Raw genomic sequence first — 19182 nt, forward strand, 5'->3', positions numbered from 1 at the left:
TATTGTTTGTCATTACTGTATAGTAATGTCAGGATGCTTACTTGTGTGACTTCTGGGCTGTTCTTTTCACTAAGGCAAGCCTGTGTAACAGCAGAGCAAATTATTGATCAATCATACAGATGAGGTTCCTTAATAGCAGCTAGGATTTTCGTAGCACTTTACAAAACACTTTGACTGGTACTGTCTCATTTAATCCTCAGAACATTCCAAGGGTCTACATGCAGTAAGCCCACTCAGCCAGTCAAACCATTAAGTTACTTGAAGGTGTGTTTTGCAGCTAATCTATCAATACATGTATTACTTAATCCTTGATGTTCGTTAGTGCTTTGTTAAGATTTTTTGTTTTTTGTTGGATGGTCTCTATGAACAACCAGAGAGACCTGCTTTGAAAACATTCCAGCCGAAAATAATCATAGCCGTGTTCCCAATGCATTGATTGTCCACTCTACGTAGTGGAGCTGACCTGAAACAACTTGATTTAGGCTTTGCCTGTGGTCGCTCCTGGGGTCACTTTGGATGGGATGGCGGATGACCGTTATTCAAGCCTGTTCAGGCTCCTTTATGAGAGGCTCATAGTCTTCCGTTCTGCATGTCAGAATATCTACATTTCTGCGTCTTGCCAGAAACGGATTACCACAATATATCTTTGTTGTCCAAATTTTATTAAAAGCTGAGTTGCAGGAAATAAGATTTAGGGAAATTTTGCGTAAAAGATATGCCATCCTTCCATGCCTCTGAGTATTTGCAATGTGATCTTTGGGTCAATCAAAACCATCAGGGAGCCTCATTCTCACACCTTGTGAATCCCCCACCCCTGTGAATCATTTGCTTATTTGCCCTTCGATGAGCTTACTAGTGGTCAGCAAAAAAAGACAATAAGGGAAACAGCAGCTATTTGATGTGATATGTCCACTGTGCAAATATTATTGAGGATATTAACCTACCCATCATGCAGCACCCGCCTCAATGAGGATCCAAAAAAAATTGTCCCTCAAGCCTTCAGACAAAGAATAATTATGTTCCCACTGAGAAAATGTGTATGCTTAGAGATTGTCACATCTTGTAATCAGCTCCACAAAATTTGTTACTTGGAGTCAAATTTCTGTTCACCTCTACTAAATCTGGTGGCTTACTTATTGGTGTCCTGAATTTACTTCAGCTTTCTTTTTTTCTCATCCTTATTTTCCAATCACCTTGGTTTTCTCGTCTATTTATTTTATTTGCAATGGCCTTAAATCTTTTTTTTAATTGTCAGGGGCCTCAAATCCTCTTCTGAATGAGGCAGATTAAAAATAAATATGAATTATGTGGGCAATGTTATCATCTCCATCTTCAGATTACAAAGTAAGAATCAGAGAGGTTAAATAACTTGTTCAAGATTCAGCAGGTAAATTGAATTATAGATGGGGAATCCAAACCCATTAACTCCAAATTTTATGTTTAACTTTTTTTATTTATCTATGTATGACTACCTGGTATATTAGCACACCTAATGGAAATCCAAAGATGACATAAACAATCACATCTTGTAACTTTTCAGTTGCCATCTACAGCTTTAAAACTTCTTACCAAATTTGTCAAGCAATATTATATCTGACTGATATGACCTTCACTTGCATTCCTCGTCCTCCCAATTCCATGATGGAGGTGCCAAAAGGTAATAAAGACCCAAAATGGACACCATTAGAGAGAAAACAGTTAAAGGGTGAGGAGAAGACTTCCAGTGAGACATCAGCTCATTAAAGTCTCCTTCATGAGATTAAATGGGAGGATATCCAGGCTTGATTACAAGGATGAATCATAGACTATTTTTAAGGAATTTTGTTTTATGGTCTTTAAACAATGCAGAAACTCAATTGAGACTAAAAGTTATGATCTAGCAGATGTCCTAATGGGGCCTGCCACACTAAGTGGAGAGGAATGCTTTGTGATTAGTGTATAGATTATTTGGAAATTGGTAAGTCTAAAATGTTAGAGGGCTTCTATACCAGCCCTTTAATGTGTTGGAGTTGTACGCACAGAAATTGCATTTGTTCTTGTAATTTGTACTTTCTCCAGAGAAAGTCCTGTAGAAAAAAGGGTAACTTTCTGGCCTACCATGAAATGATTACAAATGCTGAATTTTTTGACACCACATTAGTGAAATTATCTTATATTATTATTACTTTATTTCCTGATGAAAAAAAGTTAGAAGAGAGGTGAACTCTTACATCCAAATTATGACTGAGTATACAGGGGAGGCAAAAGTGGAATTCAACCACCAAGCTTCTATGAGGTGAGTTTTTTCCCTGATTCACTCTGATTCTATAAAAGGCATCCTATGTGTTGATCCATAAGAAGGGTGCCACTATACTCCAAATCGTAGAGGAGTTTGCATTAGGACTCTTTTGGTTGCAAGTGATGGAACCCAACTAAAAACCAATTTTTAAAGAAAGGTAAGGACTTATTGGCTCACATAATGAAATCACAAGTAGGCAGATGTAGAGTTGGCCTCAGGATCCATTGGGTCAGCTGATGGAAGAAAATCATCCCTCATATTATCCCTTTCTCTCTTGCGATCTCTCTCTCTCTCTCTCTCTCTCTGCCTTTCTCCCTCTCTCTCTTTCTCTCTCTCTCTCATTGTAAATATCTATCTGTTTTCTCCCAGGAAGAGGAAAACAACAGGTATCCAGTACAACTTCACATTTCCTCTTCTGCTTTATTGGCAATACATTCTTATTTCAGATAACTGTAAAGGTGCAAGAAATTCATATAGATTAGAGGAGAGTTAGGAAATATATGAATATGTAGACTTTGTTTGGAACCTGAATTAACAAACTAACTATAAAAAAAACTGAGACAGCTGGGGAAGTTCGGAACTGACTACGTATTTCGTGACAATAGGAAATTATTTTTAATTTTTAAAAAGTAATAATTGTATTATAGTATGTGTTTTTAAAAAGTCCTTATCTTTTAGAGATCTGTACTGAAATATTCACAGATGAAATTATATGATATCTGGGGCCTTGCTTCTAAGCTTCCAACACTGAATGGGGGAAGGTAGTAAGAGGGAGTATAGATGAAACCAAGTTGCCCATGAGTCGAAATTGTTAAAGCTAGGTGATAGGTAAATGTGGTTCGTTACATTCTTCTCCTACCTTTGTATATGTTTACAATTTTCCAAGTGAAAAGCTTTCTAAAAAGGATCCCAGAGTTTTGAATCCAGACCAAAGGCAGTCTTGGAAACCCATGAGTGCCTTTACGGTGAGGTGGTTTTCCAGTAAGGCGCCCCTTCCCTTTCAGATGTGTCTGTTCTGATCACCCTGAAAATTCCAGCTTGCTCTGAGAGACTTCCGCGCAGTGTAGGCATCAGAACAGAATTTTAAAATTCTTCTGGTTGCTGTGGGGTATTTGGGATATCATTTATAGCCCAGGAAAATACAATTAGACATGGCTCTATTCCTTGCACCCTTGTGAGCTGCAGACCACTCATCAGAGTTTGTATAGCCTACTACAAGAGCAAGAATTAAAGTTCTCAGGGAAACTTGCACTGTTGATCTTTGCATGCATGACTATACTTAAGATACTGTGATAGTTCACATTTGAATGTTAAAAGTTACAATAGGGACTTGATACTTCCCTTTAAGTCCCTTGGTCCCTATGTAGTAAAATAGACAGACGTATCTCTTAAATTTGTCATTACTAAGCTTCTCTATACCTAGAACTTTAGCAAGTTCTAGCTGGACATGTCTATTTAGAACCTACAAATTCAACCCCAAATCTCTATCATCTGTTTAAGAAAACAGTAAACCGAGAAAGACACTGTATTATAGTTTTAATGGTTTACAGCCTCAGGTGAACTGTTCTGACTCAGATCTCAAACCTGAAACTCATATATTTACTAGTAAAGCCTTTGGCAGGAGAAATATTCTGTGTCCTTAGAGCCGGCCAAAAAAAAAAAAAAAAGTCAACAATAGGTATAAGATTTTGCATTGCCATCTGGTGGATGTTACTAAGCCATATCCATGTTCACATTTCCTTCCTTCCTCCCTCGGTCTCTTTGTCTTAAATGCTTGGCTTTCTGAAAGGAGAAAATGTTTGCTGTAAATGCTGACTTTGAAGCGTAGGGGTTGGATAATAAACTCTCTTGTAAAAGTCAATGTGTTATTCTGCGATTAGAAATAAAGCAAATGCAAGCTCTCTTGCATGGTGGCTAGCAGCCTTCCCTTCCCCGAGTTAACTTCAACTGGAACTCTTCATGGGAATTCACTACTGATTTCTTTTGCAATGTGATTAACAATAGGAGGATGCTGTGGAAATACGTCCGGTACCAGACTGTCCTAAGGAACATCTGGGCAACAGAATATTGGTCAAGTTGCTGACCCTGAAGTAAGTATGAGCAGACACTAACCACTACACTGAGGTCTGTCTTGCCTTTCAAATACAGACTGTGTCTTTACCATCAGAGCTTGAATCGGGGAGGACCCCCGACACACTTTTAACAGTGCCCTGTGAGGTAGTAGAAAGAGCAGAGTTTGGAGTCAGCTAGTCCCAGATTCTAATCCTGCCAAGCCTTTGACAGTCATTCTTCTATGACAGGGAAGGCAAAACACTAAGGTTAGGCGTGTAGGTAATTAATTGAGTGAAGTGGCCTACATTAAGAAAAATAACGGTAAAAGCCAATGGTGTGCTGGAGTCCGCTCTAACTCCTGAGAGCTGATTGTATACTTCTCTTCCCAACTCTTTATTCAGTGAAGTCACGTTGGTAGCTTGAAATTGGCCATGGTGGAATGGTGGAAATATTTACAACACTGAACTCAGAAAATGCTACAAATTAGAGCCTTTTTTTTTTTTTTTTTAGAGGCTTGTTTGTTAAACATTTACCAGCACACCACTGTTAAAACACAATGAAAAATGCAACTAAAACTCAGTCTCAGTGCCAGTGGACAATATAGAGTAGTGGGGACTGCAGCAAACTATCTCAACAGGGCACCCACTACTAGCTAGGGCCGATTCTTGCCATCCAAGTAAACAAGCCCATTTTGGTCAATTGTCTGATTTTTTTTTAAGAGAAGCTAGAAATCCAGATTTTTCTGCATAATTTCCTGACTTCTTAAATATTTTCTCATTTCCTTCTTAAGTACCACACATTTCGAAAAGAACATGTCTGAAATCTGGATTCATCTCATGGGCCACATTTGCTTTAAAGCAATTGTTTCCATATTTTTTTATTGTATTTAAAAGTCACACATCCTCTGCATGTGTGTATTCATTTTGTATTTGTTTATTAAATATTATATATATATTATAAAACATACATAAATGAGGCATTTTGAAGGATGAACTCAATAAATAAAAGTAAATTATAGTATTTTCTTCCTGCATTCCAGTGGATTGTCTTGCCTACCCCCTGGAGTGCTTGCCTGCCTCCCTTTCCTCTTTGCAGACTGCTGCTTTAGAGAATTAGTTCTTCCACTTCTTCACAGGCTCTTTTGAAAATATTAAGTTGTGAATGCTCTACCAAGGCAAAAGTTCATAAGCATAACATTTTTTCATACCCTATTAGGAAGGTCATCCATCTCTTGAAGTCAATTCATGGACCCCTTAGGCAGCACCTGGTTTGCAATTAGAGCCTTTGGATTCTGGATTCAAGACTATGTTTCAGCCCTGGGGACTTCTCTGGGATTTTGAGTTCTTGTAAATGAAGTAGTGAGACCAGATCTCAAAGTTCCTATGTGCCATAAATTTCTGATTCTATTGCGGAGCCTCCCGAATTCTCTGCTCAGAACACAAGCCAGCGTGACTGCTTACACAGGTGTGGAGATCTCTTGATGTTGTAACACCCTCCTTAAGCCAGTTCTACCAGTAGGATGGGGGGAGCAGTTCGGACTTCTTGTCTTGTACACGGAGATGAGCGGCCAATAAGTGAGCTCTGTATCAAGCAACGGGTACAGAAAGGCAAACTCTAGCCCTTGTGAGCTGACCCGGAAGGGGGAACCTCCTAGCCCTTCAGCAGGAGGACTGAGTGGAAGTGGCTGATCGGTCCCCCTCTGCATTCATTGTTCAGGAAATCCACCCTATTGTCTGAGGCATTCGCCCACCCACCACAGGAAGCTCATCAGATACAGCAACTATGCCCTTTGGGATTGGAGGAATTCTTCCCTGTGATGCATGACACTAAGTCTCCTAGATGTTTTCCATAAATAAATGGTAGCTCTTCTCACAGGTGGGAACACATGGTCACTAAGATAGTCATGTAATATTATTAAAAAAAACAAATTGAGTCACTTGGATTTCTCTTGATGAAAATAGTGAAGTGTAGTTTCTAGTTATTTTTCCCCCAAACTGCCAAAGCAGAAATTAAGTAGAATCGCAGTGTTTGCTCAACGTATACTTGACCTGCTCCAGTATCTTAAATAGTATTCATACCAACATATGCCTGCAATAGGGGAGATGAACCAAAGAGATCATCCTGTCTTTCACTACTTTAAATAAACTGGACAAAAGAAAGCAAGTTCTTATAGGTAAACCTAGAATGGTTAAATATGAACAGTAAAAATTTAATGATAATGTTAAATTTTATTTGTGGTGAAATATGCATAATGTAAAATTTGCCATCACAACCATTTTTAGTCGTGTTTCAGTGGCATTAAGTACATTCACACTGTTGTACAACTATCACCACCATCCATCTCCAGAACTCTTTTCACCTTCCCAAATTGGAATTTTGTACCCACTAAACAATAATTCCCATTTCTCTCTCCCACCATTCCCTCATATAAGTGGAATTATATAATGCATGTCCCTTTGTGACTGGTTTATTTCACTTATACAGTGTCTTCAACATTTTTCCATATGGTAGGATGTGTCAGAATTTCCTTTCTTTTCAAGACTGAATAATATTCCATTGTATGCATATACCACATTCTATTGATCCATTCGTCCCTTGATGGACACCTGAGTTTGCTTCCACCTTTTGGCTACTGTGGATAATGGTGCTCCTTGACATTGTTTATAAAGCATATTCACACACATTATCTTTCACAATGCTTACAACAACCCTAGGAAATGGGAAGAGCAGGTGTCCTTTCCTCATGTTACAGATAAATAAATGCAACTGGGAAAAGTAAGTAACCTGATTAAGATCCCAGAGTTAGCAAGCAGTGGGAGAGGTAACAGAGCACAGGCCTGCCTGACTCAGTGCCCTACGAGTTTGCCATCCTGCCTTACTGCCTCATTTCCAAAGGTGCCATTTGACCAACTCACTCTTGTCTGTGGTTACCTCTGCCCAAATATTCTTCTTCAAAAGTCCTCTTTTTAGACAAAGCTATCCAATGATAAGGCCATCCTCTCACATATGCCTTGAAACAAGATTTGACCTAATTTACATGACTTCTGCAATAACGATGATCCAGGGCCTGATTACTAGGGCTCTTAGCTGGCAGTATCATGGATTGTTAACCTGAGAAATTTGGAAGGTGAACATCTCTGCTCCATGTGCATCCTATAACGTGTGGCAGGATTATGCTTTGAGGATGCCCTCTCTTCAAACCCACCGTTTCTGGGGGAATTGGCAATTAGGGCCGTATGAGAGCTGCTCTTTCCAGCTCTCATTGGATCCACACACCTCAGTGTTTATCAGCAGTGCTCAGTCCCCTCCCTCCACCTCAGGTCAGCAGCTGCCCTGGCAATGGAGTTAGGAAGGGCCAGATATTCACACATATCATAACCTAACCTAAAGAAAAGCAACTGAACTTTTTTTTTTTGTACTAGCTGAAAAGGCCCAGCCCTTAAAATTGAATAATAGAGCTTTCTATTCTAGCAGTAATCTGTAAACTGTAAACAAGACATTTAGCTAAGACAGAGACTCAATCCTCTGAAAACACAGCAACTACAATGGTAAGAAGTGCCATACTGGATCAGACCAAGGATCTGTTCCACCCACTCTCTATAGCAGGGCCACCAGCAAGCACTTTCGGGGAGAATGTACCATCCACCATGATCTCAAATGATTAGGAATTTTCCATGAACATCCCATATTTCTCCATTAACATTCCAGTGTGATTCTCACATGCATAGAGCTACCCAAATACTTCTGAAAACAATTTACATTTTTAACCAGATTATATATCCAGGCACTTTCAGAAAATACAAAATTATCTAAGTTAAAACTATATGTTGTTCTCTCTTTCTCTGACAGGTTTGAGATTGAAATTGAGCCTCTGTTTGCCAGCATTGCCCTCTACGATGTTAAAGAAAGGAAAAAGGTAAGACAGCAAAAAATAGCCCAACCCTGAGGGCATCGCATGTTGTTCATTGTCTTGGGGTTCATGTTTTTAAATCTCACTTCTATGTAGGAAAACCAGATCAGATTTGAAAGCAAATGACCTTTGATGTGTCCAGTTCTCTTGCCTTTGCAGTTTTTAAAGAAGTGACCTGGGAATTTATGTTCTTTGAAGAATCTTTAAGAGAAAGTCAGCTGGAGGTGGTAGCTTGGCTGAGATAGAGAAGTGAAATAGTGACATATGGGGTTACACATAAAACAAAGCAATTTAAACACGGCTATAACAAGCTCAGTGCATGTAATGTTTCCTCAGTTTGGGAGTTTTTTGCATTGTGAAACAGGCTTATCATGAATGGAAGGCATCTTGTGCAATGAAAGTCTAAATTTGCCATCGAGTAGAGACCTCACCAAGTATATTGTGCTTTTAATTGAAAAGATTTCTCCATGAATGTCTTAATGTTTAGTCATTTTGTAACTCCTAGAGGAGGGCACAAATAGCAAAACCAGAGGAGACATTTCTGCCCCTCTACCCATAACCATTCAGTAGTTAAGGAAGTGTGTATATTTTGAATAAATATTAATAATCACTAAGATTTGTATTGGTTAGGGTAGGTAAACTGCTAAAACAAGGAGACCTCCCACACACACATTCAGTGGTTTAAAGCTGAATGGTTTAAATGGTTTAAAGTGGTTTAATGGTTTAAGTGGTTTAAATGGTTTAAAGTGGTTTAAAGCTCAGATTTGCACAGGCATCAGAATCACCTGGAGGGCTTGTTAAAAGAGATGGTGGGGGCTTCCCTGGTGGCGCAGTGGTTGAGAGTCTGCCTGCTAATGCAGGGGACACGGGTTCTCGTCCTGGTCTGGGAGGATCCCACATGCCGCGGAGCAACTTAGGCCCGTGAGCCACGGCTGCTGAGCCTGCGCGTCTGGAGCCTGTGCTCTGCAAAGAGAGAGGCCGCGATAGTGAGAGGCCTGCGCATCGCGATGAAGAGTGGCCCCCGCTTGCCGCAAATACAGAAAGCCCTAGCACAGAAACGAAGACCCAACATAGCAATCAATCAATCAATCAATAAATCTTTAAAAAAAAAAAAAAAAAAGAGATGGTGGGCCCACCCCCAGAGTTTCTGATTCAGTAAATCTGGATGGGGCCTAAGAATTTGCATTTCGAACAGGTCCCCAGGTGATGCTGAAGCTGCTGGTCAGGGGGCCACATGTGGAGAACCCCTGGCTAGAACAAGGAGAATTTTCTGCCTTTGTCTCTTAACAATCCAGAGTAGGGAGGTGCGGGGTCAACAGTGGTCTGCTCCACTCAGGCATTCGGGAACCCAAGTGGCAGTGTCTCCTCCATCTTCAATATGTGCCCTCCCCAGTCACTCTTGTCACTGCCACTACGGCCCCCGAAAAAAGGGGAAAAGATGGTGGGGGTGTGGGGTGGTGTTGGAGCCTGGAAGTTAGACACATCATCACTTGTGCTCACAATTCACTGGAAAGAATCTAGTCACATGCTCACTCTTAACTCTACAGGGGAGGCTGGTAAATGTAGTCTCTGCCCGGGAACCACTTCTTGGCTGTAAATCTATCAGTGATGAAGGGGAAACCCAACTCTGCAGTGGTTCTTAAGTAACACTGCACCGGTGAGCTCAGGAGCACTCATCGTGACATGCTCTTGTTCGAAATCTTTAATGGATCCTCACTACCTGCAACATTAAAAACAAACCCTTCAGCTTCCATGCCCGGCTTTCTTCAGGATGGCTCTCATCTGCTTTCTTTCCCTCAAGAGCCTAGGCAGAGTCAAGCCAGGCTCCTCGATGTTAACTGAAGTCACTCCACGTGTTCCAGCCTCTGAGATGTCTGTGCTGCACTCTCTCCCTGGTACACAGTCCCCCTCCAGCTCTGCTTGGCGGAACCTTCTTCCAAGGCCTGTCCATCTCACATGCCTCCCCTATGGAAAGCATTCCCCATCCCCCCAACTGGATGTGACATCTCACCCTCGGGAACTTCCACAGCGCTTTTTTGTATGAGTGTGGTCGCTTATATTTTGCTCTTACTGTAGTTAGTATGCATTTGCCTTTTCCCTCATTCTTGATTGTAAACTAATTGAGAGCCAAAGTAATGCCTTGCTTTTCTTCAATGCAGTACCTAGCACATCACTGAAATTCAGGAGATACTGGTGGGTTAATAAAAATTTAAATGTTTCAAAGGACATCTCTCAAATGACTCAGAAATATCTAGAGATTGTGACAAAATATGTATCAGATTTTCCAGCAGCCACTAGTCATAAACCATGTCTATGGTTATACTGATTTCTTTGGTGAAACTTGGTGGGTTTTTCTTTTCCACTTTTTTTTTAACATGTTTAGAGCATGAGAACAATAGGTATAACTCATTTTTCATTTTGCCACTCATTTACAGATCTCAGAAAATTTTCACTGTGACCTGAACTCTGACCAATTCAAAGGATTTCTGCGTGCTCACACGCCCTCTGTTGCCACATCCAGTCAGGCAAGATCTGCGGTATTCTCAGTCACCTATCCATCCTCGGACATCTACCTAGTAGTCAAGGTAGTTCAACACAATGTGATTTGCACAGTCTGATGTTCTCATTGTTGCATTACTCCCAGTGCATGTTTAGAGTGAAAGAGGTATCAGAAAATATTACATGTCCTCTGTGAGATTCGCTTTGTTTCCCTCTCAACTTTACTCCTTTTCCTTTACAAGCAAATTGTGTTGGGTACTAGAATGACTATGGGTTTTGGAGTCAAACAATCCTAGGTTTGAGTCCTGGCTTTGCAACTTAGTAGCTATATGACTTTGGGCAATTACCTAACCTTTCTGAGACTTAGTTTCTTCATCTGTAAAGTGGAGATAATAACACCTCCCTCAGTGAGTAGTTGTGATTACAGAATAAAGCCTGGCATGTATAGACACCCTTCCTTCTAACAAGGAAAACACCCTCAGCTATCCAGCTCTGGGAGGCTGCTGGGGAGAAAAACCTCAGATAGAGTCTCCTAATCATGTTCACATTTTTCTAAAGACCCAGAGTTAAATGTCCGAAAATCCAGGCTCTGACAGTTTGAGGTGTGGGTTCTAGTGTCCAAGCTTCACTCTCCCTTTTCATCACCATCTCACAGACTGAGTATGTCTAGTGAGAGTCAAAATCTGTGGGCAGTTCTAAGTGGAAAGACCTTTCATTCTAGGTTGTACTCTTTGCTGATGTAAGAAAACCAGAGACTTTCTCTACACACCAAAATGGCTGGTTAGAAGTTAACAGCAAACATTGAGTATTTTATCTACTTTAAGCCAAATAATTAGTCTCATTGACTCTTTACCCTCAAATTAAAAAAAAAAAAAAAAAAAGTCCTGGTGTTTTAATTTCATATACACCCAGCATTCTAGGATTGGGACATTTTCTAGTTAGCACAGTGTTTTATGTCTATAATCTCATTGATTCTCCCATGATCCCATGGGAGTAGCATACAGATTCCAAAAACTTCAGGTGATGTGGAGGTCACTTAACAAGAGGCAGATGTCCTTCCATTCTAGCTCCCTTTACACCATTTTACAAAGATTCTGAAAGGTCATTATAGCTTGAAGGGAACTTATTTAAGATTTTGGAAAATAGAGTTAAAATTCTATTGCTGAAAAGACACATCTATTGTTGTCAGACTTAATGTGTGTCCTTTTCATTGCAATATGACTTACACATACAGGAAAATTAGCTTAAAGTCCACTCTAGCAAGCTGCAGCAGGTTGCAGTTACTTTTAAAATTCACTCCAGCCTGGGAAATCAAAGAAGCCAATACCAGTTCCATAGATCCAAATTTTACTTCCAATTCCAATTCTCAGTGGATGACTTTATTTTGGGTAACCCATGGTAGTCTGCTAAATATCAGTGGTTACCTATGGGTGACTATTACTTACTAAGTATATTCCAAAATTTTCAGATGTATAAATGCATTCATTTGGCAATGATAAACATTCTCTAAATTGTCTGGATAGAGTTAAGAGATTTAAATCTACTCAGTAAGACAGTCCCTGGTTTGCTTCTGATTTGTTTTTCTTTATTGTAATACCACAGTTGTTGCTTCTTTCCCTCTAAATAGGGCTGAGGGTAGCCTCTTTACCTTAAAGAAATTCCCAGGCAATTCTGATATGCCCCTTTCCCCTACCTGCCATGGTTATGAGGACTCAGGCATTTCTTTTACATATCAATCCTGAAGGACCATATAGTAGGCTCTCATAGCAGCCGGCAGCTCCTTCTCGCAAAGTACATGATGTTAGCCTTGTCCAACTCAGTAAAGGGAATAGTATCTGCTGATCTGGTCGAATCTGGATCCTCCTTCCAAATTCTGGAGATCCCTCTCCTGTGGGTTCCATGCTATAGATGCAAAGTCATGGCATTCCCATTCTTTGCTTCAGGATTCTCATGAAAAGGTTCTTTATCTCTGTTCAAAGTTCATTTTAAAGACCACATTTCTGTCCACTGACCTCATGGAAAAATTAGCTTCTTTCCAATTTGCTGTATAAACTCCCAACCATAAATTTCAGGAGGATAGGGACCAGGCTTATCATGTTCACCACCTTGTCTCCCCAACAGCTACCCTATAGAAAGGACTCAACAAATGTTTTTTGAACGAATGAATAGGTGAATGATCACTGACTAACAGGAAAATGGGTTAGTCTCTACCTCGAGTGTTATGTGTCCATGGCCTCAACCTGGTGCATCTCTCAGGAGGATCAGCCTTGTCTTCAGGCTATGGCAGTGAGAAGGGGTTTTTAAATTCCTCTGTGAGACGAGAGACTTAATGCTTGCAGTCTCCCTGAGACAGATGTTCATTGAGCAGCCCCGTGCCATTTCCTTTGAAACTCCATGAAACACCCTCCATCACTTGGGTGTTTCTGGTTTAAATACTTTGTGCCTAATTGATAGTGCCTGTTAAGAATGTGTGCCTTTTAGGATATGTTGACCCAAGCTTCCTCTTCAAGGATTATCTCAACTAATAACACAGCCTAATGGGACTAAATCCATTTGTTTTTCTCTTCCACATATAAGTTAAATTAAATTTTCTTTGAGCAGAGGGTTAGACAATTTTAAATTTCGGCTTTTTTTCTCTTAAACATGGTGCCTAGATTTATGGCCAGCCAGGTCCTTCACCTGCAGCAAGATGGAAGACGATGCTTGACAATAGTAATTCATATTACCAGCCAGTTAGCAAAGTGAAAAGCTGTACCATCCTACTGCTTTCAAGTTCCTTTCCAAGTCTGTTAAATCCAGAGAAGCAGCCCTAATAGGAAATACAAGGGAGACAATTACAGATAATTTATTCTGTTCATTTATTCATTTTGTGGAAGGTTTTAGTCCCCAACCTCACTTTCACAGAGGTCATATCTCTTTTTTTACGTTGTAAGCAATAATAAACAAAATGAGCTATTCACATCCTACATATGTCTCGTGGGTTTTGTATTAAAAAATAACTTTTATTGTAGGCATAATACATGTTTGTTGTTTAAAAACAGAAAATACACATAAGCAATAGGAAGAAAATAAAGATAGTACATAATCCCACCATACAGAGATAACTACCATTAACATTTGCTGTGTATCTATCATCCTTTTAATATGCCTGTATGATTTTTTTTACAGAACTGTGTAATGCTCTTCGTACTAATTTTTTAAATCAAAAAACATATATTATGGACATCTGATGTCATCAAATATTGTCATAAGACACTATTTTGATGGTTGCATAGATTCCATTATACAAATGTAATTCACGTGCTTTGTTTTAATATTATTTTTGTTGGTAGATTGAAAAAGTCCTTCAGCAGGGAGAGATTGGAGACTGTGCAGAACCCTACATGGTTATCAAAGAAAGTGATGGTGGAAAGGTATGCTATTTTGAGTATTGCTAAATGGTAACATTTTAGAATAAGCAGATATTTTTCAGAAGTCTCCCATAAAATAGTTAATGGAGTTTAGTCCATAATATGTCCCCACATGAAGCACTAATAAATTATATTCAAACAAAATAAGGAAGGGAAACTTCATCAATGACAACTTTTTAAAGAAATAAACTATTAAACTCAGCAAACGATGATGTACACACCAATGTCTAATTACAAAACTTGACTAGGGCAAAAACTCGTCCTGTTTTCTTGGTTCTGAGGCCCAGACTCGGTTGGGAGGGCCACAGACACCCCACGAAACTGAACAGTGCCAGAGCTCCCTTAGCTTCCTCCACAGCATGGGCCACCACCCTTTCTGATTTGGATATTTGGACATTAGCTGAGACTGCTGTACCTCATAAATTTATTAGTACAACATAGGTACTGAGCCATGAAAAGGACATCTCTTCTCAGCACCCATTTGCAAAAGTTTCCAACATAATTTTTAAAACATGACCTTTTTGGAATAAGACTTGCCTAACAGCATCCTACTGCAGACTCATAAATTTCAAGTAAGATTTATTGAACTCAAGATAACTTGCTTTTTTTAATCTACCTTTATCCTGAACTTAGAATGATTACCTTGGAAGTGTTGTCAACCTAATAAGGAGGTTTTTAGGAACCCTTATAGATCTTTCTGGAATCTTCCAAGACAACTGTGGAAAAACAGGCTCTCTTAAGAGCTTGATAGATGATGTACAAAACTTTTCATCCTAAGATTCTCTCATGCGAATCCAGTGTAGCTAGCACCTAAAAGAGGTACTTGTTGATTAGGTAGTATAACAAGCCCCAATACTTTTGGGTTTTTTGTTTGCTTGTTTGTTTGTTTAGCTGAAGGTATATTTAATAATTGAATGTAGGCTTTCTTTAATTCTTTAAATTCCTCCTTTTTTATTCTGTATTTCCTTATCAGTTGGACTTCTGGCCTGAGATGTGTTGTTTTTCTGCCTATTCCCTCTTTTTAATCAGTAGGGTAGGGATTTTGGAGATGGCTGTCATATTCATGGCAGAGGCAGTTGACTTGGTGCTGGTGCCATATTGTTTTGTTTTGTTTTGTTTTATATCTTTACTGGAGTATAATTGCTTTAAAATGTTGTATTAGTTTCTGCTGTACAACAAAGTGAATCAGCTATATGTATACATATATCCCCATATCTCCTCCCACCCTCCCTATCGCACCCCTCTAGGTCGTCACAAAGCATTGAGCTGATTTCCCTGTGCTACTCAGCAGCTTCCCACTAGCCATCCATTTTACATTTGGTAGTGTATATATGTCAATGCTACTCTCTCACTTCGTCCCAGCTTCCCCTATCCCCCTATGTCCTCAAGTCCGTTCTCTACGTCTGTGTCTTTATTCCTGCCCTGCCACTAGGTTCATCAGTACCGTTTTTAGATTCCATATTTGTGTGTGAGCATACAGTATTTGTTTTTCTCTTTCTGACTTACTTCACTCTGTATGACAGACTCTAGGTCCATCCACCTCATTACAAATAAGTCAATTTCATTCCTTTTTACAGCTAAGTAATATTCCATTGAATATATGTGCCACATCTTCTTTATCCATTCATCTGTTGATGGACATTTAGGTTGGTTCCATGTCCCGGCTATTGTAAATAGCGCTGCAATGAACATTGTGGTACATGTATCTTTTTGAATTATAGTTTTCTCAGGGTATATGCCCAGTAGTGGGATTGCTGGGTCATATGGTAGTTCTATTTTTAGTTTTTTAAGTAACCTCCATACTGTTCTCCATAGTGGTTCTATCAATTTTCATTCCCACCAACAGTGCAGGAGGGTTCCCTTTTCTCCACACCCTCTCCAGCATTTATTGTTTGTAGATTTGTTGATGAGGGCCATTCTGACCGGTGTGAGGTGATATTTCATTGTGGTTTTGATTTGCGTTTCTCTAATGAATAGTGATGTTGAACATCTTTTCATGTGTTTGTTGGCAATCTGTATATCTTTGGAGAAATGTCTGTTTAGGTCTTACGCCCATTTTTTGACTGGATCATTTTTTTGATATTGAGCTGCATGAGCTGCTTTGTATATTTTGGAGATTAATCCTTTGTCAGTTGCTTCGTTTTGCAAATATTTTCTCCCATTCTGAGGGTTGTCTTTTCGTCTTGTTTATGGTTTCCTTTGCTCTGCAAAAGCTTTTAAGTTTCATTAGGTCCCATTTGTTTATTTTTGTTTGTATTTCCATTTCTCTAGGAGGTGGGTCAAAAAGGATCTTGTTGTGATTTATGTCATAAAGTGTTCTGCCTATGTTTTCCTCTAAGAGTTTTATAGTGTCTGGCCTTACATTTAGGTCTTTAATCCACTTGGAGTTTATTTTTGTGCATGGTGTTAGGGAGTGTTCTAATTTCATTCTTTTACATGTAGCTGTCCAGTTTTCCCACCACCACTTATTGAAGAGGCTGTCTTTTCTCCACTGTATATTCTTGCCTCCTTTGTCAAAGATAAGGTGACCATATGTGCATGGGTTTATCTCTAGGCTTTCTATCCTGTTCCATTGATCTGTATTTCTGTTTTTGTGCCAGTACCACACTGTCTTGATTACTGTAGCTTTGTAGTATAGTCTGAAGTCAGGGAGCCTGATTCCTCCAGCTCTGTCTTTCTTTCTCAAGATTACTTTGGCTATTTGGGGTCTTTTGTGTTTCCATACAAATTGTAAAATTTTTTGTTCTAGTTCTGTGAAATATGCCATTGGTAATTTGATAGGGATTGCATTGAATCTGTAGATTACTTTGGGCAGTGTAGTCATTTTCACAATGTTGATTCTTCCAATCCAAGAACATGGTATATCTCTCCATCTGTTTGTATCTGATTTCTTTCATCAGTGTCTTATAGTTTTCTGCACAGGTCTTTTGCCTCCTTAGGTAGGTTTATTCTGTTTGTTGCAGTGGTAAATGGGAGTGGTTCCTTAATTTCTCTTTCTGATTTTTTGTTGTTAGTGTATAGGAATGCAAGAGATTTCTGTGCATTAATTTTGTATCCTGCTACTTTACCAGATTCATTGATTAGCTCTAGTAGTTTTCTGGTGACATCTTCAGGATTTTCTAAGTATAGAATCATGTCGTCTGCAAACAGTGACCGTTTTACTTCTTCTTTTCTGATTTGGATTCCTTTTATTTCTTTTTCTTCTCTGATTGCCATGGCTAAAACTTCCAAAACTATCTTGAATAATAGTGGTGAGAATGGGCACCCTTGTCTTGTTCCTGATCTTAGAAGAAATGCTTTCAGTTTTTCACCATTGAGAATGATGTTGTGCCATATTGTTTGTTTCTGCTGTCTCTTTCCATTTTCCTCTAGAGTAAAGAAAAGATTGAAAAACTAAAACTTCAAGCTGAATCCTTCTGCCAGCGTTTGGGGAAATACCGGATGCCCTTCGCATGGGCTCCCATAAGCTTAGCAAGTTTCTTCAATGTCTCTACCCTCGACAGGGAGGTAACTGATGTGGAGTCCACGGTTGGTAAGCTTTTCAACTGTGGTGTGAAGGGAAGGGCTCCCCAATGTACCAACTCTGAGGTCAGCTACTGATGGGTGGGGGGTTGGGGGTGCAGTAATGTGGGGGGAGTGGGCAGGAAGAAGGAGATGAATAGGATGAAACATGATTAAGACTGGAATACAAATGCTTGATTGGACAGCGATCCCCAAGACAATTACAATGAACTTTGTGGAGTTTATATATAGTAAGATTTTTGGTTGGAATTTTCTGTACAGTTTGACACTTTAAAGAGTTAATTTTCAGTGGCCATCTCTTCTTAAAAGTAAAATTCTTGAAAATAACAAGAAAATATAATAATATAATAATATAGTTTATAGTGTGTTAAACAAAGCCACCATGGTTGGCTCCTAAATATAAGAAAAGCAAGGGCTTCGAAATGAAAAACTCTGGTTTCTAGCAAAATTTCCAGTTTCTTAAAGTTTATTTTGCCAAGGGCAAATGAAAAAAGTGGATGCCAAAAGAATATTTAGTTACTGTTCTGATTTATGTAGCATATTTCTCTTTTTCATTACCTAACCCTTGATCTGAATTATTAATTTCCTCAACAGTTTGGGTATGGAACTATCCAAGAGGGTTACAGAGTTTGCAAGTATATCACCCCTCACCTGTGGCAGAGTTTCTGTTTTTTAAAATGTCTTTGTATCCAGCAAATATTTATGTCTCCAGTCACATTTCTTGGGAAGTTTCTCATGCATTCCTTAGCTCTGCCACTTCTGAAATGTTGCCTTTACCAGAGGAGTGGAGGAAAAGGTATTTGGTTACTGCTGCTGCTATCCTGGAGTTATTGATGCATAATTACGAGTCAGAACTCCCAGGTTATTGCTGATTTATCAAAAACAAATCTCATTTTAGTGCATCCCAACATTCACACCACAATATGTGTGTGTGGTTTTTTTTAATGCTAATTTCTATGTAGACCCAGGTAGCCTTATTTGAAAGAGTTCTGCATAGAGCTTAAAGGACACATAAACTAGGTAGTTAAGGCATAGAGCTTGCTGGATCCTCAGTCATCTCTGGGTCAAGGAGAAATTAACCTGACTACAGAGGCTGATTTTTAAGAAGCAACCAAAAGATGCAGTGTATTATACTGAGGCAGCATGGCAAGTTTAGGTGGCTCAGTGGTAGCAGGAAGCTCCAGTTCAGCATTATGACAAGAATTAAGGGTAAGGGAATGTTCAAAGATAGGGTTGAAATATTACGGTTCTATGCAGTTTGACCATTCACTACAGAACTCCTGAGTTTTGCAGTATAAAAGTAACAAAATCCTCACCTAAATCTCAAAAGGGGTAAGAAATAACTAAGCAGAGTATCAGGGTTCAGATTTGGGTGTGCCTCAGTTCTAATTACCATTAGGCAGGTTGGCCAAGGCAGAAACTCAGTTCTGCTGCCTGGTCCACACAGCAAGAGCAGAAGAAAGCTCAGATCCAGGATGTACTCAGGCTGACCTGTACGTAGCATGTTCGGG

General features: G+C 39.4%; 1 protein-coding gene across 1 annotated transcript in view; it reads left to right on the forward strand.

Moving 5' to 3' along the window:
• The window catches only part of DOCK8 (dedicator of cytokinesis 8), a 221411-nt gene that overhangs the window by 89347 nt on the left and 112882 nt on the right, over nt 1-19182 (forward strand). The window contains exons 7-11 of the mRNA XM_061201215.1: nt 4283-4368; nt 8180-8246; nt 10676-10825; nt 14072-14152; nt 17522-17681. Coding sequence (XP_061057198.1) covers nt 4283-4368; nt 8180-8246; nt 10676-10825; nt 14072-14152; nt 17522-17681 — 544 coding nt within the window. The remainder of the gene's footprint in view (nt 1-4282; nt 4369-8179; nt 8247-10675; nt 10826-14071; nt 14153-17521; nt 17682-19182) is intronic.

This window comes from Eubalaena glacialis, chromosome 9, assembly GCF_028564815.1.
Source record: "Eubalaena glacialis isolate mEubGla1 chromosome 9, mEubGla1.1.hap2.+ XY, whole genome shotgun sequence".
NCBI classification, from domain to species: Eukaryota; Metazoa; Chordata; class Mammalia; order Artiodactyla; family Balaenidae; genus Eubalaena; species Eubalaena glacialis.